Below are 23,036 nucleotides of genomic sequence, written 5' to 3' on the forward strand. Positions count from 1 at the left end.
TCCTTCCCACCGTGAAGTTTGTGCGCCCAAACTGGGAATCAGGAGAGTTAGTGCAGGAGCTTCATGTACAACAGCATGGATTCTGAAGCCACCCTTCCATGAACCCAGCCCTGCCTACCACTGACGCCCCTGAGGCCTTAGGCAACTTGCTTGGGTCTCTTCACACCTTGGTTTCCTTATCTTAAAGTTAGGATAAAATTACTACCTATCTCCTTGATATCTGGGTGGACTACCCGAGTCAGTTTATGACTATTACCACCAAACCCTGTTCCATTTCACTTCCACAAGTATCGCCTACTTCTATGGAAATGGATTCACAGAAAACAAAGAAATGTTCTCCACTTTTTACAGCTTATACTGAGGCTGTCCAGGACCCTGAGGCTCAAGGAACATTCTAGAGAAGGACCTCCACAGAACCCCTCAGTGCACACACAGCAGCCCCTACACATGCTGCAGGGCCACGGCTCCCTCCCCTGGTCACCGGTCCCTGACACTGGGCTTCACCAGAACAGATCAGGCAGAACCTCCCCACATGGCCTCTCCAGGATCCCCGCTCCTTCCTCACATTCCACAGAAGTGATTCTCGGAGAGAAGCAGGATCCAAACCTAACTGAAGACACTTAGGAAACCACTGCCCAACCAGACCACTCCAGGGGTAGGTGGGTCCCCTGCCTCTCCAACCCAAGACAGAACGGGGAGCCTCCTGAGAAGCTGCCCTGGACATCTCCAACAGATTAGCATCCCCGCTTTGTAGACAAAGGGTACTAGCTTACCTGGTAGGGCAGGGTTTCCAGAAAGGATCAAGCCACCCCCCCAGGACCCTGAGCGGGAGGGCTGCATTCCACCCCAGCATTGCCCTGTCCAGCCTGTGCCCGGCTCCAGCTGCAGGGGAGGCGCAGCATACTGCTGGGACATGTGTGCCCGCCTGGGCGCATGTGCATGAGGGTGAGGTGCAAGTGCGCATGTGTGCATGTGTGTGCCTGCCGGGTGCGGGCAGTTCCAGCCGCAAGTCTAGGGACTTATAAACCGTATGGAAGAATTTGTCTCAGATGTCAACTGAAAGCATTTTCAAATGTCCACCCCACCCCCTCTTCAAGGATGGGGGAAGTGAGAGGGCTCAGGAACCCAATCCTGCCTACCTCACACCAGGCCCCTGCCCGGCCTAGGGGTACAGCTGGAGCTTGCACCACCCTCCATACTGGCCCTGCCTCTGACTTGGTGGATCTAAAGCTGACGGGCCAGGCAGCAGCTGCCTGTCTCCCTCCTTCCTCAGGGAAGGCCAAGAATCTTGCCCCCTCTTGGTCACCATTTTGTAACTGCTACAGAATCAGCTGCAAAATGGGGTTAGTATTGATTATGCTTTGGCTGGCTTGGCACCAGAGGCCTGCTTTTAGGCTAGTTCTCCTGTAATCACCCCAGAGAGCCACCTCCACAGCCACAGCAGAGAGCAGCCATTGCTTCCCTCCAGAGTCAGGACCTACACAAAAGGCCAGGAGGAAACGCCTGGCTGTCACCTCACCCATTTTAAAACCTGGCGAAGGAGGCTGAAGGCCTCTCTGCCCTTCTCCTTCCCCTCTCTATTGTACCTTGCCTCAGCAGCTCCGAGCATGGGCAGATGCTGACTGAGTGCTTTTTAGAAGCCCCTGAGGAGCCTGTGCTCTGGCTGGAGGAGGGTATCCAGGGATCTGGCCCTTCCTGGAAGCTGACCATGAACCAGATCGATGATGGATGACAGCCTCCGAGGGGCCCTGAGGCTAGGATGGCAGCTCCTGCCCTCTGCTCCTCTGCCCACCAATCCCCCTCTTCCTAAGGCAGCAGCTGGTATTTTATAAGGAAGGGTAGCTGGGTATCTGGTCTGAATGGCTAGCTCCAAAAGGCAAGCTAGGGTGGTATCCTGTAATCCCAGTACTCTGGAGGCTGAGACAGGAGGATCACTTCGAGTTTTAAACCAGTCTGGGCTACATGGCAAATTTAGAGCCAGCCTGAATTATACAGCCAGGAGCCTGTCTCAACAAAATAAAACAAAACAGCACACACACCCCTGCTGCAGGCTGACCTGGCTGGCTCGAGCTCCATTGCCTTCATGGACGCACATGAGCAGGTCTCTAGCAGGGTTCAGTTTGGGGACTGTTTCTGGACTGCATGGAACAACACCGGGGTGTGGCATGGGGAGACTAAGCACTATCATTTCCCCATCTAGATGGCTCCAGCAGGGTGAAGGGCCGGCCCAGGGTGGAGGAAAAGCAGTGTGTGAAGGCGAAGTGCATTTCCGTCCATGCCATGAACATCTGCCCTTGGTCACCCAGAGGGCCAAAAGCTTAGGTTGGGGATAGTCATCGGTCCACATGACTCTGGCCACCAAGACTGGGCTATGCTTGCTGGTTGTGACTTCCTCTGGGCTCTCCTGGCAACGTAAAGGTCTTCACTAATGAAACATATGAAACCATGGAATGAGCCCTAAGTTATGGCTCTGATTTATGACATAAAATGTACCTGAAAACCAACACCCTGTGTGGAAAGGACCGCCCCCCTGTGCTGGGGAGGGGGCTAAGAAGCCAGCGCACACCAGGCTGTCTCCCTCGCAGGCTGTCACTGGCCCGCACTGGCCCGGCTCTGTCCCCGGTCCCGCACTGCCCTGAGTCTCCCCAGCGCCTTCTCGCCGCCACGTGCCCAACCCCAGACAAATGGGAGCTCCCCCACAGCACCCCATCCACCAGGGGGATAAACAAGCTGCCTGAGCCGCGCCCCCCGGCAGCAGATGAAAGCCCGTGTCTCTGTGATCCTGAAACCGGCTCCCAAGGAGTGCGGGGGCCAAAGCCTTTATCAGCCTCAAATGCGGAAACGGTTTTAGAATGAATTGCTAAGCTTCCTCCGGGGTCAGAGCTCCCAGGGCTGGGGTGAGGGTTTAGGGGCATCCTGATGGGGGCCACAAATCTGCAAATGCAAATGCAAAGTTACAGCCCAGAGGAAACCAGCCGCCTGGGCTGGGCTGGAGAGCCACCGGCTCTGGGTGGAGGCCTCTGTCAAACTCAAGGTGCTGACCTTCTTGGCCCCCTGCCCAGGCCGGGGGAGCCGGCAGAGAGCAGCAGACGTAGGGGCTCCAACCCCAGCTCCATGAACCCCGATTTCCCTCAGAGCCTCCAGGAGCTGCTCCGTGTGCCTTCACCTAAATGAGGCACAAAACCAAAGGCTGAGGAGCCCCGAGAGTGGTTTCCAGACCATCAGCAGTCACGGTGGTGGGGAGGGCCCCCAGGAGGCCTTCTGGGGGCTCCCGAGGTTTTCTTCCTTTATCTGCATGTGTGTTCGTTTTGAAAAAAATCTACAGACTTCAGAAATATTCCACTTCAATAAAATCGGCATTAAAAATCACATATGCTTATACCCACATGTTTTGGAGCCCAGCATCTAAAGGAAAAATAAAAGTCCTGCAGGGAACATGCAGGGGTCTCCTGGAAACCCCACCCATCTTGGGTGACTAGGGGTCTTCCGGAGGCCAGAGCCAGGCACAAGGCTGAGGTTAGGGTGGGACTTGTGGGTGCTGCTTATCCTGGAGCCAGATGATTTCCGAGATTCCCGCTTCACACATGCAAGAGTCTTCTAATTCACCCGGAGCATTTTTAAGACATATTTTCCCTGAGGGGAGGGGCAGGCTGAGGGTGTGTGAAATGGATGTTGTTTGGGAAGGTCAGTTGCTTCTCTTAGATTTTTTAAAAGGCACTTCCTTCTGATGGACTTTTGCTTTCAGAAAATACTTTAAGACGAGATCAAAGCTCTCTCTCCCCAGCCCACTTTCCCAGTGTCTTCAGCCCTTATTTCTCTTATCATCCGCGCCACTGGGCTCTGACGCTCTGTATACAGATGGAGGGCAATTGGCTTTGAAGCCCCGGATCAAGCCAGGCCAAATCCTTGCCTCAGAATAACAAACAATACAGGTTCAACAGGAGTTCTCATCGGTAGTTCATTTTTCAAACGCAAATTCACTGTCACTAACACAAGCAACATTGAACTCAACAGGCTCTGAAGGCTGATAGCGGAGATTTATCTGGTGGCAGAGCCATGACCTGGGAGGAGGGCAGTCAGACAGTTAGGAAATTTTCATATTTGCGAGGTTTATATTTGAATTTTTGTGGCGCTCACTTTTATCTGTGTTTGGGAGAAAATGCACTTTCTCATATGCATCAAGCCTGGCAGGGATACACAAAGTCTGCTCTGGGTATGGAGGCCTGGGAGGCGGGGGAGGGGGGAGAGCCTGGCTGGGGAGGGGCTTGGCCCTGTTTCACGCCTGACATAGGGGGTCCTGAGTGGTTAGAAACTGGTATTTTGTCCTGTGGTTGGCATTTTATTCATCAGATGCAACTGATAATTTAATCACTGTCCAATAAAGGGCTGCTTCTGTCTTTAGCCTTCAGTCTTTCAAGGTTGCTGTGGGCATGGGCAGGAGGCTTCTTATAACCCAGGAACTCAAACTGGCTTGATAACATTCTAGGACCCCTTTCTGCAGAGCCCCATCCTCCTACAGCCAGACAGCAATAATCACATCCCCAACTACCCAGACAGGCAGGACAATAACTCCACATGAAACAGGGCCCTGTAAAAACTTAGGGTCTTGAGCTGGGTGTTGTGGCTCGTGCCTGTAATCCCAGCACTTGGGAGGCTGAGGCAGGAGGATTGCTACAAGTTTGAGCCCAGCCTGGGCTGCATAGCAAAACTTTGCCTAAAAAAGGGGGCTTTTGTTCTGGGGGTGAGGTGCATCATCTGCTTGGCTTGTGTGGACTTGGCAACTGCCTGACTTCCCTTCTCTGGGGTTTGGTTTATGTTCTCTTGGTTCCCTTCCAGTCCTTGTAGTCAAGGAATCTATGATTCAAGGTTCAGCGGAGAGGTTCAAGCTATCTGCTGAGAAATGAAAGTCTCCAAGGAGGAGAGAAGCCGGAAAGCGCTTAGATAGATGCTGAGGAGCCACAGGCCTACATAAAGCAAGCTGCAAAGCCCTCGCTCACTCACTCAGCGATCAGAATAATGAAAGTGGGTTCCAAAGACAGACACAGTAGTGTACACCTGTATGCTCAACTACACAGGAGGCTGAGGCTGGAGGACTGCAAATTCAAGGTCAGACTAAGGAATTTAGGAAGACTCTGTCTCCAAATAAACAAACAAGCAAACAAAGAATATGGCTAAGTGGTAGCTTGTTCCTGGGTTCACTATCCAGTACAGAAAAAGAAGAAAGTGGCCTGTAAAGGACAGAGAAGAACCAAAGTGGTGGTGCATGCTTGTAATCTCAGCATTTTTGGAGGCTGAGGCAGGAAAATTGCAAGTTAGAGCCCAGCTTGGACAATTTAGCCACTTAGGAATACCCTGATTAGAAATGAAAAGGCCTGGGAATGTACCTCAATGAGAAGGCTCTGGGTTCAATCCCCAGTGACACACACACACACACACACACACACACAGAGTAAGCAACTATGCAAGCGAACTACAAGGGTTTGGGATGGGATGAGGGTAGCAGCTCTAAGAACCAGACCTGTGTGAGGATAACTTCCTCCCAGAAAAATGAAAGAGCTGCACCTGGCCAGCACCATCACAGGAGGTTTTAAACTATGAACGTCACTAGCTGAGGCCCAGCTCTGAGCTTCCCCCAGGACCAGGCACAAGCATCCAGCCTGAAGCTGCCCTCCTCTGAAGTACAAGAGGATGCACTGGGAGTAAGGAGAAAAGAGGACCCACCAGGCAGAGGAAAACCCCCGGGGAGAGCCACAAATGCCTTTTGCTTAAAATGGACCAGCCAGCCACACCCAGAGAACCTAGGGACATTTATTTTCAAGAGACAAGGTTGTTTCTGCTGCCTAAAAATGGAAATGCTGGAATTTCTATTTCTTCTTTCCTCTTTCCATCTGACATAAAACAAGAAAAACAGTTGCCGCTATGCACCTGTAACCTACTTGACAATTTACGCAGCACCATTCACAGGATTCCCTGTTTTGAGTCTCACAATCACCAGGAAGGAAGGCGAGTGGCACATCCACACTCATCTGGTGCGGTGGAGTTAGAGTTACCAGCTTGCTGAGCGGACTCGGTCAGGACACCTGGACCTCTTCCTCAGCAGCTGCTCCTTGCTGACCCACTCACTGCCAAGCCCTGCTGCATCCTCCTTCCTCTTCCCCCAAACCAGCTTCTCAGCCCTGAAATCAACCTGCCTGCCGCCTCGATGGGGGCCGGGTGAATGACCTTACCGGCTCCCTGCCCAGACTCTTCCCTCCACAAATAGAGAAACTTTAGGGCTCACCCTGTGAGCACAGACAGGAAGAACCACACCACCCTTGAGGCATCCAGCAAACCACACCTTTTGCTTCTTTTTAATGGTGCTACGCTAAGCAGATGGAGTGGGGAGGAGGCAGAGACCTTTGTGTCCCTGGTCTGCAGGTCTCCGCACATGCAAGTAGCTGAGTTGGAATTGGAACACTGTCACTGTCCCCACTGCGGTCAGACCATGGAGAGTTCACCATCTTCCTCCCGGGAAACCTCAATTATGGACCCACAGCCAAGCAGAGGGACAATCTCACATCTCAGCTGTCCCCAGGGACCAAACTCAAGCGTGCGTATGTGGAAGGGGCACAGGCAGAGGGCAGATTCCTAAACCTGGACCTGCCATGTCTAAGGCAGCCTCCCTTCACCTGACAGCGGCCTCCTGGCTGTCCCTGCCCCACCCCGTGAATCTCTGTCAGCCCCGGCGGCCTCTTCCTCCTCTCTCCTCCCTATTCTCTCCCACAGACACCGGCACATTTTAAAGATGTTTCCACTTTATAAATCACTCCTCTCTGGCAGCCACCCCACGGCTGCTCCCCCAGCAACACGAACTTCATGCCCAACGGTACCTTCCCTTTGCAAGGAGCTGGAAACAGGAGCAGCACCTCAAGGAGAAATTTGGGGTTTGCCCTATTGAGGGAGGTAGGCTACTGGGAATAAAAAAAAGCATACTTGTATCCTTCCCTGTTTACCGTTTTCTGAGGACTATCTCCTAGTCCCCAACTCAAGCAATAGGAGAGCCCCCTCCTGCTCCCCACTACTTCCCTAAAGAGAGGACAAAGCAACCCTACAGGGGGCCAAAAGTGCTGGCTGCCATGCTACTGGGGGTCACATTTGTTTGCATATCATTTGCATATTACTTCCCCTCCCCTCGAGCGTCTGGGCTGCGACCCCCAGAGAAATACGCAGCTTCTTCGGGTTTTAGCAGCCCGATCCCGAGCCACTTCGAGGTGTGGATTTGAGACCCAAGTGGCAGATAAACTCCCGCAGGCCCCCCGGGTCCGAAACATAGAGGACTTCTCGGAGTCCCCGGGTCTGATCCACCTCGCTCTCCGCCCCCAAGTAATCTCCAGCGCTAACCTGCCCGCCTTGGTGATGATCATCTCCGTGCCCGCCTCGTGGAACTTCTTCCAGAGCTCCTTCTCGTGCAGCCCCACCTTGATGTTCTCGATGGTCTGGGGACAGGAGGGAGGGAGAGGGGCTCGCGGCTGACTGGCCGGCTCCGAGTGGAGCTTGCGGAGGAGAGCGCGGCCCGACCCGGAGAAGCGCGCAGACCCCGCAGCGCAGGACCCCGCGCCTCCTGATTTCGTTTCGCAAAATGATTTTGAACCAATGGTGACTTTTAAATTTTTAATCAGTGGTTCAAACTCCCTCCTTCGGGGTGCAGCTCAGGTGGGCCCGCAGAGGACCCACAGTGACCGCGCCATCGTGGACCGCACGCCCCTGCACAAACTTCGAGCCTCCGCTGGCCGTGGCCACAGGCCTGGGGCGACCCGCGGACGGGGGAGAGGCCAGGGCGAACCCCCCGACGGGCGCCGCTCGTCACGGGGATCGTCCGCGCGACAGGGTTGTCGCAGGAGGCCTCGCAGCCTGCGCCGCCCCTGCACGCACCGGCGAAGTGGCTCACCGCGAGGTTCCGGGCCGTCGCCTCTGCCCTCGGGGCCCTCGGAGCTGGTGCTTGGCTCCGCTGGCTCTGCGGCTGCAGGGTGTCCCGCCCGCCCGCCCGCCCGCGCCCCAGCAGCCCCGACGTGTCCAGGTGGAGAACGGCCCTGAGAGCAGGGGGCGCCAGCTGCGCCCCGCAGAGGGGCACAGGCAGCGCGTGGACGCAGCCGCCCCGGAACGCGGTGCAGCCTGCACAGCCGGTGACTCGCGCGGGCCGACAAACCGACGCCAGTGTGCACCGCGGGATGGTGCAGCCCTACCTGCTCGGCGGCGGCGGCGGCGGCGGCGTCGGTGCCCGGGCCCCGGGGGCTACCGAGCGCGGCTCCGCTGAGGCCGGGCGCTACCAGCGCGGGCTCCGGGGCGGTGGCGGCACTGCCCTCGCCGAGCGCTGGGCCGGGGGCCCGGAAGGCCTCCTCGCTCTCCGACAGGCCCTTGTCCTGCAGCATCTCCTGCGGGCACAGCACGCACACGTTACTCGCCCGGGTCCGCACTGGCCAGAGGCCCCACGGCCCTCCCGATCGGAGCTGAGGGCTTGGTGCGTGCGGGGTGTGGAGGCGCCCTGGGCACGTGGACCCCGCCCCCTTCTGAGTCTGGGGGTGGGGTGCTGCATGCGGGAGGGCAGGACCCTCACCTCCTCCCTACGGATTCTGGACCTGGGAGGGTCTGCCTGCCCCTGGGTGTGGGGCTGCGTGATGAGTGGGCCTGGGGGAAGGACCGCCCTGTTAGCACAGCCCCAGCTATACTCCCAGTCCCTCCCTCCTGCTGGGCTGCAGTGGCCTGGGTCTTCCTGGTCCTTCCGGGATAACTGGGCTTCAGGCCTCACTTTTGGCCCACAGCAGTGAGGACCCTTTGGGGCTGGAGCAGAGGAGAGGCAGGCACAGAGGGAGGGCCTGGGCTTTCGCAGTTGCACACCTACAGAGGGTGAGAGCTGGGGAGCCCCTGAGTCTCTGCTTACTCTGTGTCCTCCTCACCCATGGCCTCAGATGGCACCTCAGGTGGACACTTCCTGACCAAAGGCTTGGCTCCTACATTCCCACTGGGGTTCACATCCTCACAGGAGGACACAGCACCCCAAAGAGGCCACCTCCTCTTGGCCTCACCTAGAGCCCCTCTGGTCCAGGCCCTGAACCTTGCCAGGGCCTTCCCCAGCCTGTCGGCACATTCATACCCACTGGCTCACCCACTCACACTCTAGTACCAGGGGGCTCTGCTTGGGGCCAAAGGACCCAGACCCTTCCTAGCTGAGGACCAGGCGAGTAATATGGCTCCAGCTCATAGGCACAGCCTAGTGTAGGCCTATTTACCCACCCACCCTTGTAACTGCTCCTTGCCTGCAGCTGGTCCTGGGACACCAGGAGAAAAATCCAGCTTGCAAGGACCAGCATCCCCTAGGAGGGGTGCAACCCTGCACCATCTCTGCTGCTCTCCCTACCTCCCTGGTTGTCTACCGTCCGGATCTGGCCAAGTTCAGGTGGGCTTTCTGTGTGTCTGACTGCCTGTCTGCTTTGAGGCACAGTGTCTCTCTCTTCTCCTGCTGTTTCGGTTCTCCCCTGGATCTCCCAGCCTCCCCATCCTGAGTTTAGAGTCAGGCTCCCAGGGCCGGCAAAGTAAACAAGCCAAGTGCAACCAGGAGATAAAAAGGGGCCGGGGCCGCTGGGGCTGGGAAAAGCCCATAAAGATAAGCCTGACAGCCAGGCGTCCTCAGCCACTGCCAGCGGGAACGGGGCTCCCGCCGGGACAAGGCGGTCCCCTGACACCCACCTTAGGCCACATGCGGTTGCGGCCCAAGCCCGCAAACCAGGGCGGAGGGCGGAGGGGAGGGAGGCCAGGGACAGGGTGTTGCACGAAGAGGGTAGGGTAGCGCCCCTCACGCCAAAGCTCCCCCTCAATCTGGACCCTGGCCCGGATGGGCTCCCCCATGGGCGGCTCCTAGGCGCGGCGGTGCTCGGTGCGGGTCGGTCGGGAACCTGGCTACCAGTTCCTGTGCGGGGCACTTGCCACATCCAGAGCCGCACACCCTTAACCCCGCCGAGTGCAGGGCACAACCGCGGACCCGGGTCCCCTGCGCTGCGCTCTCCTTCCCTTCCTCGGGCTCACCTCCTCATTTTCGGGACTACCGAGCCACAGCTCACCCTCTCCGGAGCGCCCAGCCAGTGTCCTTCCCCCCACCCCTACCCCGAGCCGCGGTCTCCAAACTCCCCTGGACCCCGAGTCCTCCACCCCTCATAGGGCGCGTTCGGGTCCCCGCACCCCGTCGCGGTCTGCGGCCGGAGCCCAGCGCTTTGCCCTGCACGTCGGGCGCGGGCGCGGCCAGCCCTGCTCCCTCGGTGCCCGGTGCTCGGTGCCCGGTGCTCGGTGCCCGGTGCTCGGGCGTGTGGCCGTCGGCTGCCTGCTCTCCCGAGGACGACAGGCAGCACGTTTCTTTCCACTTTTAGTCCTATTTTTCTAACTAGGAAAAATGTTACTATTTTGTACTACTTTTAACATTTTAATTGTCCCAACTTTCAGAGTAATATGAGTTCAGTAACGTTAAGTGTATTTACCCTAGCATGTGAACTGTCGACACTTTTTAATAACGCGTGGTTAAAGCACCGGTTAGATTCATTAGTTTATCAGTATTACATACCTTGTCGTTGCTTTCCTGTCACGGTTTCAGCATTCCAGGGAACCCTCCCACATTAGTAATACTGTTGCCAATATCCAGGTAATTGGATTCCAATAGGTCATGTTAATCTCTCATTTAATTTTACTCTGTATCCCAAAATGTTTCCATTTCTAGCTCTTCATTTTGTTAGATTTTGTCATGCCTTTTGAATAACATTTTATTTCCACAATTTGCAATAACATTGTTCTCAATATTCATGTTAATTCTGTTAATCCTTAGAGTATTTCTCATTATCTAACCATAATTTGTTTTATTAGGATTGCTCCTACTATTCTAGGTAATATTCTTCATCACGCCGTTATGATTTCTTGTTACTTTGTCATTATTTGTAATGTTACAGATCTTAATTCGCTTGTTATTTTTCATCACATCATTACTTCTTGCTACTTTGTCATAACTTGTAATATTGCTGTAGTTCTTAGTACTCTGATTATTTTTCATCACGTTGTTATAATACTGCTTGTTACTCAACCATTATTTATAATGTTATTTATAATACCTTGATCATAAATTGTTATATTACTCCAGCAATTCTTATTATTGTGTATTTATATTGTTATTGCTCTTGAGATTTTGCTATTTATTTTGATATTTCACTATGGTGTCAATAATACATTATTCGATAGTATTCTATCAATGCTATTTCCCTCAACAGTAATTTTAATTGTTCATCTTTTCCTACAGTTTACTTCTTACAGTTACCTGTAGTTTAGTACTTTGTTACATCATTGTTACATATTATACAATTGCTATTGATTGTAATTCACTAGTTCTTACATTGTTTCTATATCTGGAGTTACTTTGCTTTTTAATCCTTATAAATTATGATTACTATTTTCACTTAATTTTTAAAGTAACTATTATTGCATTATTTTGAAGTGCAAATGTTGTATCAGGAAGGCAGTTTAACCTTGTTTCTTTGGTAATTGCTCACATTCTGATAATTTTTGATCGTCGATCATTTTTAAGCATAAAGTTCCTTGATTTAATTTTAACAAGTCTTTTGTGTCAAAGGCTCTGAAATCCAGTGCTCCGACCGCTCACACTTCTTCATCTTTTTTCACTGCCAGTGCCCCGGCCATTTTCCTTTTCTTATTCTGCAAATACCAATTTTAAGGACACCGCTGCTCCGGCCGCAGTTTAACCTTGTTTCTGTGGTGCTGGCTCTGTCCTCCCTGTACTCTGCAGTCCCTAGACCCAATTAGTCCGGTTAACGGAAAGGAGGACTCGCGCCTCAACCTCCGGGCGTCCCGCGCGGCTCCCGCGACCCGAGGGCTCTCGCGCCTGCCCTCCCGCAGCCTTGGCCGCGGGTGTCCTCACCCCGGTCGCTCGCAGCACTCGCCCCTTTGCAGCCCCTCTTCCTCAGCCCACCCTGCAACCCCGGAGTCCAGGTGCCCCAGCACCACCCCGCTCACCCCAGCCCACTGGAACCGGCACTCACCCTAACTGAGCTGCCACATGCAAAGACGCCTGCGGCCCGAGGTCCGCCGCGGCGCGGGCAGGAGAGCGCGGCTCCGACTCCGGCCGGGCTCAGGGTCTCTGTGGCCGCCGCGCCCTCGGGGCCCGGCGCATCCCCGCTCCGAGCGGGCCCTTGATCTCCGGGGCTGCACTTGGGGCCTCAGCTCCCTGCTCCTGCTCCCTCCTTCCCGCCCCCCCCTCTGACGTCGCCGCTGTCAATCAGCCCGCGCCCGCCGCCCCCCGGGGAGGGGGCTCCGGGGTCCCCGGGGCCCCAAACCCCGAGCGGGCCGCCAGGTCCTGCACCGCGCGGCCTGGTCCCCTCCCTGCGGCCCCGGCACCCCGCCGCCCGGGTAGGGGCCGGCTCATGGTTTAGATTAGGGAGGAGGCGAGGGCGCGTGGCCCGGCCGCCACCGGGGTGCACGGTGAGGACCGCTCCCGGCCGGGCCCGGCCCGCCGCGGACCCCGATCCGCCAACCGCTTGCTGCCCCAAGCACCGCGGATTCAGCCCATTTCCTCGGGGTCGCAGACGCACGAGCACCTCGCAGCCCCATGCGCCCCATCCTCCAGGCCCACCCCAGTCCTCACACCTGCAGGCTCGGCCACTGGGCACGGCCCCGCTGTCCCCTTCCCCTGCTTTTCCCAGCCCAGGGTGCGGACGCCGGCTCGGCCTGGCGCGCCTTGGAGCCGGCGGGCTGAGGTCACCGAGGAGGGCAGGGAGGAGGCCCGGTGGCCGGGCCTGGAGCAGCGGCGCCGGCGAGGTGCTGGGCCAGCCTCTGAGTCCAGGCCCAGGCCCGGCTTGAAGGCGGCTCGAAGGTGCCAGGCTTGGCAGAGCCTTTGGGGGAAACTGCATCGAGGGCCAGGACTCTGCCAGCAGGTCCGTGGTCCTGCGGAGCTGAAGAGAAGCCCAGGGCCTGCTACTGCAGTCCAGAAAGCTGAAAAGGAAGACGAGCCCTGCTTGGAGCCTGTGACCCCCGTCCCTCAGAAAAACAGCCCAGCTCAGTCGCCTGGATCTCTGTGCCCCAGCATGCTGCCCTCTGGTTCCACTTACCTCCACTACCTACTGCTTTGTCTGTCTGTCTGTACCACCCCACAGGCCCTGAGGATCCACAGGCAGGCAGATCCATGGTGACCTCCATGGTGCCTGGCCTCACAGCCTGTCAGATGCTCAGAGCACTGAGGCTGTGGCACACCTGCCCACCCATCCTCAAAGGCCCCTGAATCAACCTGGATTCCTAGATTGTCCCTCAGTTCTCAGCATGTGCTATATCCCTCCCTCCACTAGGGTCCCCAAGCTCCCAGTCAGCCACTTCTCCAGATTCCGATCACAAAATCAGATTGAAGGTGCGGGCAGAGGTCTGTACCTTTTCTAACACCAGGATCAAGGCAGCCGGCATCTACACCTCCCTCCCTGGTCTGCACCCAAAGGAGAAAGAAAAACAGAGGCTCAGAAAAGCCAGCTTCTGCCCTCAGGGGCCTGTGACCCAGCCCGTGGCTCCAGAATCTCTACCACCTCCAGCCACCAGATCTCTGGACCCCATCTTCCCTTCCCTGACTCTGCTGGCTCCCAGAGTGCAGAAGCTTAATCCTGCCCCAATCCTGCCTTCTCCTGGAATGGAGAAAGGAAGCCCCAGTGTTTCAGAAGATGACTTGGGAGTCGGGGCCTGTGTCAGGGAGAACTGGATGACAGGCCTCAGCTTCTTCTCCCTCGCCTCCTCCTGTGCCCTCCAACAGCTTGGAGGAAATTCCTGGAAACGAAAAGTGGATGGGCCAGCTACCAACTGCAGTGGAGAACTGGTGAGCAGCGAAGGCTGTAATCACCAGGTACTGGCGGAAGACTAGAGTGAGGCCAGACTCTGGAAAGAATTGGTTGACAGTCATTGGAGGAAGTTCATATGGGGACCATGCAACATCGCTCTTAAAAATAATACTAGACTAGAGCTTCTCTGTAAGTGCTAGTCTTCCTGGAGACCCGCAGGAGACAGTTTAAATCACTATCTACCGATTCATTATGATGTGGAGGAGAGAGATCTGGAGGGGCAGACAAAATTTTGGCAATGAAAAGGAAGTGGCAGAGCAGCCAGGAAGTAAAAGAGAGGATGAATACAGATTCTCCATCACGAGAGAGAAGGGAATACCTCGTCTTATTAACTCTGACACACTTCTCACATTTTGACATCGCTGAATTTTGTTTTTGTTTTTGAGACAGCGTCTCACTATATAGCTCAAGGTAGTTTTAAACTCACTATGTAGCCCAGGCTGGCCTCAAACTTGCAGTGATCCTCCTGCCTCAGCCTGCTGAGTGCTGGGATTACAGGCACGTGCCACCACACCCAGCTTCACCTCTGAAATTACAGTGCATTTTATAACCAACAGTTCAACTAGCAGTGTTTTCTTTTTAGTGGTCCTTATATAAAGCAATAGAGTAGCTTATCATTGGTGAAGTATAGTATTTCTGATACATGGCCAGTTTAGAAAAGTAAAAGATCCCACCCACAAAACTGCCTCAAGAAGTTTTAAATACAAAAACCACCTCAACTAGCTAAGCAAATAATGCAGTATCCCAGTGTCTAGCACAATGATTTGGGGTGGCTTAGGGGAAAGTCCTTAGGTTTGGCATCAGATTAACCTTGGTTTTGGAACCAGCCTTTGAATCCTGGATCACTGTTTAGCAGCTGTATGACCTTAGGCAAGTCCCTTAACATCTACATCAAATGAGGACAGTCCCATGAACCAGCTTTCCCGTACTGTGAGGACTGACTAAATGGCATGTAAATGCCTGGCATGTGCTGGGTAGTTAATGAAGGCATTAACCAAGCCCCAACTATATTTAATTTGATTTCCCTCCCTCCTAAAAAGGCTCGAGATGCTTCATAATGAAAGTAAGTTAATAATAATAGAAAAGCCAGAAAGACAAATTAGGTTCAGGGTAAAGGAGAAAGCATACATGCTATCACCAAGTGTCGACAACACTGCTATAATTGAGAGCAAATCTGGCCTGCCAGCAGCAGGGGAAATGGTGTTTCTCCATTTTGGAAATGTGGAAGCAGTAATTCTTTGGTGAAGGGTTGGGGAATAAACTTTCCCTGGCACTTAATTTGAAAGTAGTTTGTTGTGTAAATTTTTATTCTTATATCTATGTCTATGGTTTTTTCATGTACAAAGTAGTCTTGCAACTTCCATCTCATTTGATGCTGCATTAACTCTACTTTAGAATACCATGGACTTAGGATACTATGGATTTCTCATCCAAAGAAATATTTATCAAGTGCTTATTACATTCCAGACACATAAATAAGAGGAAAGACCAGGTAACCATTCTATTAGCCAACTGATTGGCTATCTGCAAATTCAATAACAAATAATCTTCGAGCTCAGTGATTGAGCACCTCAATAATGACTCCCGAGGGACCAGGGCTACAGGATTGAGGAAGCCCAGCCAGCTCAGCAAGGCGACTCACCCAGAGCCCAGCATGCATGTGACTAAGGATGCCACCTGAGCTGCCACCATAGCATAGTGAGAAGCAATTACAATATTTTTTAAAATAGAATTTTGGATCATTTAATAAGTGCCAATGCCAAACCCCAACCCAGATCAACTGAGTCAGAATCTCTAAGAGCAGAGCCAAGGTGGGGACCACTGTTCTGTGCCAAGCATGGAAATCCTGTGCTCTGCCCCTCCGGTCTCCCCACAGCCAGGGCTTCTCACGTGACCCAGTGCTGGCCAGTGATGCCTCAGTGGAACACCGCAGGGAGAAAGGCTGAGGGAACGATTCTGCTTTTTTTGATGAAGCAGAGGATGCAGGGTTCTGTCTTACTGAGGATGAAATCCTCAGAGGTATGCTAAGGACAGCAGAAAGAACCAAGATTCCTTGTGGCACCAGTGAGCCAGTGCTGGCTGTTTTTTTAGTGTGAGAAAATTCGGGGGTGGGTACTGGGGATTGAACTCATGACTGCGCTTTCAAGGCAGGTGCTTATGCCACTGAGCTAAATCCCCGGCCCCTAGTGTGAGAAAAATTAACCCTGTTCTTTTACATCCTTGTAGTCTGGATCTCTTGCTTACTGAAAAATACTCCTAAAACACACAGGCTTAGATGATCTTACTATGAGGATCTGTGTGTCCATCAAAAGAGGAAACAATTCCCCACCCCGACCTCTCCCCAGCTATCTTTATTCTGCGTGTGCTGTGTCTAAAGCCTGGCATCCTTGAGTCCCCAGAAAGGAAAGGATGGCTAAGGCTGCAGGGAATTCCCTATACCCTGTGGCTTTATTGTCACCCAGTAGCCCCACATCTTGATTCCGGATTCCCCAGCCCATATCCCATTGGGATTAGTGAGCTCAGGCATCTGGGGCTGGGGCTGGGGCTGCGGCTGGGCAGGACGGACTCCCAGCCACTCTGGGAGGGAGGCCGAGGCTGAAGCAAGGGTTGGTGGAGCTGCCGCAGCTGCTCCTGCAGGTACTTCCCCTCAGTCTGCAGAAGAGGGCCGCTCCCCTGACCTCTCCCCACAGCCTCCCCGGCCTTCTCCCACCAGAGAGAATTAGGAAAGTTCCATCTTGAAATCTCTGAGGACCAGGCTGCCCAGATGTCTGGACAAGATAGGCCGGACTGGGCCCTGTTGGGATTGAGGGCATGGTGACTCCAACGTTCCTCCAGCAAGAATCCGGAGAGGATTCTCAAACTGGGGTGTGCATATCTAGCCAGCCATGGAGATCTCCCCGTCCGGAGTCCTCTCCTAGAGGTGGGACAACCCGTTTACCCCCATTCTATGTGCTCTCAAACCCCCACTTCCTTCCATGTCCTCCAGAAAGCCATCTCTGAAACTCACGCTTGTCCTACCTGTTGGAGATGAGTTAGATGGACACACCTGTAATCCCAGCATGGAGGAGGCTGAGGCAGGAGGAGTGCAGATTTGAGTCATGCCTGAGCAACATGAGAGAGCTTGTCTCAGGAAAATGAAAGAATGATCGAATGAATAAATACATAGATAAATAAACAAACTGGGGATAGAGCCTGGTGGTAGAGTGTCCCTAGGTTCCATTCCCAGTACAGAGGGGAAAAAATCCTAAATGAGCAAAATTACTCAATTACCCAACTCCTCCTCTCTTTTTTTCCTCCTAGACATTCCTCCTAACCATGAATAATCCAAAATTGGTTTTTAATGTGGCTCCTCAGGGATATTCCTGGATGAGGGGCTGAAACAAATTAGAATCTGAGAACAAGAAAACATGAAGGCTCTAAGCCTTTGGGTTCAGATTTTGAAATCTGAATTGAGCCAGGTGTCATGGTTTTCATTTATTGTCTCAGCCTAGAAAAGGTAAGGTGGGAGGGTTGCTTGAGCTCAGGAGTTCAAGGCAAGCCAGGGTCATACATCGAGACCCCATCTCAAAAAAGAAAAAAAAATCAAGGTCTTACAGACAAACTTCAAGGCAAGAACAGTTTATGCCTGTTTCCTCATCTGTCAAGTGAAGTTAATCATGATACCACGTCACAGGGTAGCAGAAAGGATGACATTTCATAGACAGAAGTGCTTCAGGGGCTCACCAATAGCTATCATTATTGAGTAACTACAATGTACCTGGGAGGACTCTGTAAGAACCTTACTGCTTTATCCCATTTCAACTTCATCACCCTGTCAAGTGGGTACTACCATACACCCAATTTACAGATAAAGAAACTGAGGTCAGATAATTTTTCAAAGGTCACACAACCAGGAAATGTGTCAGGGTTTGAGCCCAATTTGTCTGGATCTTCAGCATCCATACTTTTAAATCTACTGCCTGGTGTTCAGATGACTTACATGGATTTTATTAAAGCCCACTCAAGAGTATAAGCAAGGATTGCTAGCTCAAAACCAGTCTGAGCAACACGCCAAGACTCTGTCTAAATAAATAAACAATGCTTGGTGTGGTGGTGCACACCTGTAATCCCAGCATTTGGGGAGGCTGAGGATCACAAATTTAGGCCCAGTCTCGACAATTTAGCAACCTAGCAAGATCCTGTCTCAAAATTAAAAAGGAATGGAAATGTAACTCAGTGTGAAAGCCCTGGGTTCAATTCCCAGAACCACAGAAAACCAAGAAAGATCAATAGATAAGTAAATAACAGTACCTCCTTCACAGCCTCGTTTTAAGAGTAATAGAGTGCCTAGCCAGTCACAGTGATACATGCCTGTAGTCCCTGCTACTCAGGAAGCTGAGGCAGGAAGATCACTTGAGCCTATGTTCTGGGCCCAGCCTGAACAGCATACTGAGACCATATCTTGAAAGAGAGACGTAACACAGTACCTGACACATGGTGATGCTGCAAGACTAGTATCATTATTACAAATAGGACTTGCTCATGGTCTCACAGTAAGAAAAGAGGTCATTAAACCCATAGGACTCTAGAGCCCCAGATTTTTAATCTACTGGCTACATTTTTAAAGTGCTATGGATCGAACTCAAGGCACAAAACATGCTAAATTTTTTTTAAGAGACAAATACAAAATATCTACACAGAGACCAAAGATTTAATGATCTCTGTCTTCAGATTCCCAAAAGACAGTCACCTCTAGCATCCTTCATCGTCTCCTGCTGCCTGGGCCCAGCCCCACTCGTTACCCGCGTCCCACGGGCTGCAGACAGGAGGGCAGCACTGCACACGCACTCCATTGCTGCAAGCGTTTCATGTGTAGTGATGGGACTGATGGCCTGTTCTAGCTGGGAACACAACCTGGGCCAAAAACTACAAATTCTCGACTGTACCAAATACAAATGAAGATGAAGCAAAATAAGCTTTCATCTGGAATAAGATCTTCTGTAACAGGCCACCAGCAAACAATCCACCACTTACTTTTGCTGCATAGCCCATACCCTTGGGCAAGGTTCCACTCACCTAGAGCAGGTTTCTTTGCCTCATTTGAGCTCGTTGCAACCCCTGACTCTAAGAGGCAAGTAGAGTGGAAAAGAGAAAGAGGTTTTACGTGGAATCAGTGGGAAGATTGGGAAGAAATTGGAGAAAGGGTCTTGCTCAGTGCTCAGTGCCCAAAAGCTTTCTGTAGCAGATTTCATTATGGAAAGATGCTGAACTGGCAGCCTGAGGCAAACTGTCCTTGCCTCCAAGATCCATAAACATTCACCATCTGGTAATGTTTGGAAAGTGCCTCCTAACATCCAGCTTCAAACCTGCTTGCTGCATTTGGTCCTCTCTCTAAGGATCAGAGCTTGCTAAGGGTCTCTTAACTTCACAGACCTCCACAGTAAGATCTTCCATCCCCTGATTCAGTCCCCCACATTGGGTAGATAAAGTTGTCCAAGGGTTGCTGTGCCCTGGAGCTAGGCCAACTCTGGCACGGTGAGGGGTGCCAGACCCAAGTCTGTGCATTCTTGGGAGGCAGGCCCAGGGCTGTGGCTTCTCCAGAAGAGTCAACAGTCCTAGTAAGAGCAAGCAGGAAGAAGTCCCTGGTCAAACTCCATCTCCTTGCATTTTCTGCAGTTTGTATTTTGAACACATTCCTATATTTACTAGGCCCCATTTAAACTCCGCCATGTCGTGGACCCATTTATTTGGTAACTGTTAGTCATACTGCTCTGGCATTAACCTCACAACCCTACTGATTTCCTTCAAGCTAATTGGTGGTTTTCCTGTCTTTTCTCCCGGGCTAGTGAAGGCTGATTTTCAATTTTGTTCTAAGGATTCCTTCTTCCCACCCTGTCAGCCAAAGATGGATTTGTAACCCTGCTTTTGATGGTTAAACGAGAGGTAAAATGGCTGAGCACCCGCCATACAACCAGGTGCGCCCTGAGTGGCTACTGGTGCTGTCTTTCAGTTCAAAGGAGCTACCCTCCACCAATCATAGCTCCGATCTACCTGGAACTCCGCCCCCTCCCCGCCATCTTCCATTTGGAGGGGGCAAGACCCCAAATCACTGATGGGGAAAGGGCTAGGCTCGGCCGAAACCACGTGGCCACCAGGCCAGCGCCTTCCCGCCACCTGCGCCTGGTAGCCTGGCCCCTGTCGAGCTGCAGCTGCAGCTTCCAGACACCACCCCTGCCCGTCGCCAGGGGATTAGTGTCCGTCTGTCGGTTGGGGCAGCCTCTGTGGGGGTTGTCCGACCCAGACAAGGGCTTCCACTTCATCTGTCCCCAGGACTCCCTCCCTTAGAGACCAGCATGGGCAGGGGGATTGTTTTGGGGGATCTGACTGCCTGGGGTGCTGATCTCTCCCAGAGCTGAGGTGTGGGGTGACCAGAATCCCCCTCCCTGCCAAGCCTGAGCCACATGTGCTGGGAAGTTCATTTCCCCTTGTTTTGCAGAACGGGCTCTAGGATTGACCCCAGGAGTGACCCCAGTGTCAGGAGGCATTAATGATCTCCATACGGGCAATAAACAGGCAGACCGGCTGGCTTGGTGTGGAGGTGCCCTGGAATGGGGCCGCCTTATTAGCCTCACGTTCACTCATGGGTAGAGGCTTAATTAGCAAGGACTCCCCCTCCCCCAAGCGTCCTTGAGCTCCAGGGAACATGACTGGAGGCTCCTGGCTGGTTCCTCTTCTCTTTGTGGGCTTCAAGAGGCAGCCTTTTCAGAAGGCAACTCAGCCGTTTGCCCACCTCTAATCCAATCCTGATAAAGTTTATCTTGTTTTTAAAGCCTCTGAAGGCCAAGTCCAGTAGCATTCTAAGTCAGCCCACCTTTTTTGTCTCTCAGACACAGGAGCAAGATGATCTTCCTGTTACTTAAGTTAAATCCCTCCTGACCATTCAGGTTTGAGCTGTTTGATCCCTGTTTTCCCAAAGAGCAGAGGAAGATAACTGGTTTCCACCATGTGCCCTCAAAACAGGCATTAGCAATTGCCTAGACTATTAAAGCACAGTCTGGTTTATCACAGCTCTTTCTCTAAACCCATTTCCTTTCAGAAAGGTACTCTCATTTTTAAGCACATGATTTGACCTTTTTATGGTTTCAGTTTCCTTATCTGTATGATTCATTTAGCCAAACAGTACTGCTAGGTACCGGTGCTAAGCACTAGGAGAAATCAGGTCCCACTTTAGGGGAGTTCTCAGACTAGTATAGGAGGCAGACTTGTAAACAAGTGCAGTAATAAAACATGCTCCAGGCTACAATGTAGGCCCATACTGAGTGTGATGAGAGTATAAAACAGGGTTTCACCAACTTATTCTGGCTTGTTGAGGAAGGTTCCACGAGCGATGTCTGAGTCTGTCTTTCAGAGATTAATATGCAGAAACTGTGGGAAACGCCTCTGTTATGGTTTACACGTAGAAGGCCTCCAAGAGCCTCATGACTCATGTGCAGGGTTTGGGGGAGCCCATAGCTGACATGCTGTTAGGAGGTGGGGTCTGGTAGCAGAGGACAGTACCTCAGGGTGTGACCTGGAAGGATTTCTCTCCCTTCCCAGCTCCTTCCTCTCGGTGCGTCCCGTTCGCCATGCCCTGAGCAGCCCTCCTCTGACTTGAGCCTCTGTCCTGTGGTGGAAACAGCTGACTATGGAATGAAAATGAGCTGAAATAAACCTTTCCTCCTTTAAGTCGTGGTTTCCAGTAGTACATCTCAGCCATGAGAAAAGAGATTAAGACAGCTTCCTAGGGAAAAGAAAGCATGAATAGAGAGACATATTGAGGAGCAGGGCACTGGAGTGGTAGAAAATGAAGCCCATGGAGAGAGAAGGTTTGGGAGGGGCCTTGTAAACAGTGCTAAGAATTTTAAGGGAACCGGGAGCCATCAGAGGTTTTTAGCCAGGGAGAAGAGGTTGGGACTGAACATATCCATATTTTAAAAGATAACGTGGCACAGTGGGTATATTTCTGGATGGTGACTATCAAGGAGGAATTATGAGGGCAGGGAAATTATCAGAAAGATAGTTAAAATGTGGAAAATATAGATATTTAGAACATGTGGAAAATATAGACATTTAGAATAGTTAAAATGTGGAAAATATAGATATTTAGAACAAGGCAGCAGTTAATGATGTTTTTGGATGGGAGTGTGCTGGATATTTGTAACTTTTCGCACAGCCAGAGTCCATTTCCCTTTTTCAGGTTCAGAACCCCAGTTTAGTTTTAGGGGAAAGGATCATTCCCAATGGATACAGTTTGGTGGGACCGTATGATAGTTAACTTTGAGTGTCAACTTGATTAGTTTGAAAAAAACCTAGCAAATTAATAAAGAACTCTTCTGGGAGTGTCTGTGTTTCCAGAGATGATTGGCATGTATGACAGCAAATTGATGGAGAAACCTGCCTTAACTGTGGGTGGCACCCTCGCACACAGTGGGGCCCCCAAATGGGACCAAAATAGAAGGAGGAAGCCAGCAGGCACAGGCAGTCACTCTGCTTCTGCGGCCCTGCACCAACCTTGTCCTGCCATGCCCTCTGCATTGGAGCCTGCTGGCCACGGATTGAAACCTCTGAAACCATGAGCCAATATAAAAAGTTCCCCCTTTAAATTATTATGCCACAGCAACAAACAGCTGCCTAACAGGCCATCAGTGAAGGAATTCTTCCACCCCAGTCACGGCTGTGTGACTAGTTAGTCTATTCAGATGTTCTCTTCCTAGAATTCTAATCTTGAAGACAATGACAAGAGTGCTCGCTTCGGCAGCACATATACTAAAAATTGGAACGATACAGAGAAGATTAGCATGGCCCCTGCGCAAGACAATGACAAGAAAAATGAAAAAGTCAAGTCTCTCAGCTTGCTTACCTGTGCAAACAGCTTAGGTAACAAACACTACTTGGGTGGTAGTGCTGCTGGAAAGACTGGATATCTAGAAAAAAGAATGGCCTTGGGCCACACGTGAAGGTGCACACCTGTAACCCCAGCTGCTTGGGAGGCTGATGCAGGGGAATCACATGTTAGTCCTAGAGGACATAATGTACGTGCAATAAGCCAGGCACAGAAAGATTCTCTATGATCTCATTTACTTGTAAAATCTAAACTGCTCGCATGCATAGAAACAG

The 23,036-nt window shown here is 52.2% G+C and overlaps 1 protein-coding gene and 1 non-coding gene across 4 annotated transcripts in view; one reads left to right on the top strand and one right to left on the bottom strand.

The window, feature by feature from the left end:
- Positions 1-12,293, bottom strand: part of Tbx4 (T-box transcription factor 4) — a 30,164-nt gene extending 17,871 nt beyond the window's left edge. The window contains exons 1-3 of one of the 3 annotated variants that reach the window (XM_063250883.1): positions 12,069-12,293; positions 8,223-8,411; positions 7,381-7,475 (exon numbers count right to left, since the gene is read on the bottom strand). In XM_063250883.1, the coding sequence (XP_063106953.1) occupies positions 7,381-7,475; positions 8,223-8,408 (281 nt within the window). In that variant the 5' untranslated portion in view covers positions 8,409-8,411; positions 12,069-12,293. Of the gene's footprint in view, positions 1-7,380; positions 7,476-8,222; positions 10,116-12,068 lie in introns of those variants that run through there. The other 2 variants (XM_063250884.1, XM_003469574.4) reach the window with 2 other exon arrangements.
- A 10,368-nt stretch (positions 12,294-22,661) lies between these two features.
- On the top strand, positions 22,662-22,768 carry LOC111756832 (U6 spliceosomal RNA). Its single transcript, XR_002791239.1, has one exon. It is a non-coding gene; the product is annotated as a U6 spliceosomal RNA (small nuclear RNA).
- The last annotated feature ends 268 nt before the right edge of the window (positions 22,769-23,036 follow it).

This window comes from Cavia porcellus, unplaced genomic scaffold, assembly GCF_034190915.1.
Source record: "Cavia porcellus strain 051 isolate PalLab524CR breed Dunkin Hartley unplaced genomic scaffold, mCavPor4.1 scaffold_6, whole genome shotgun sequence".
In the NCBI taxonomy this organism is placed as follows: Eukaryota; Metazoa; Chordata; class Mammalia; order Rodentia; family Caviidae; genus Cavia; species Cavia porcellus.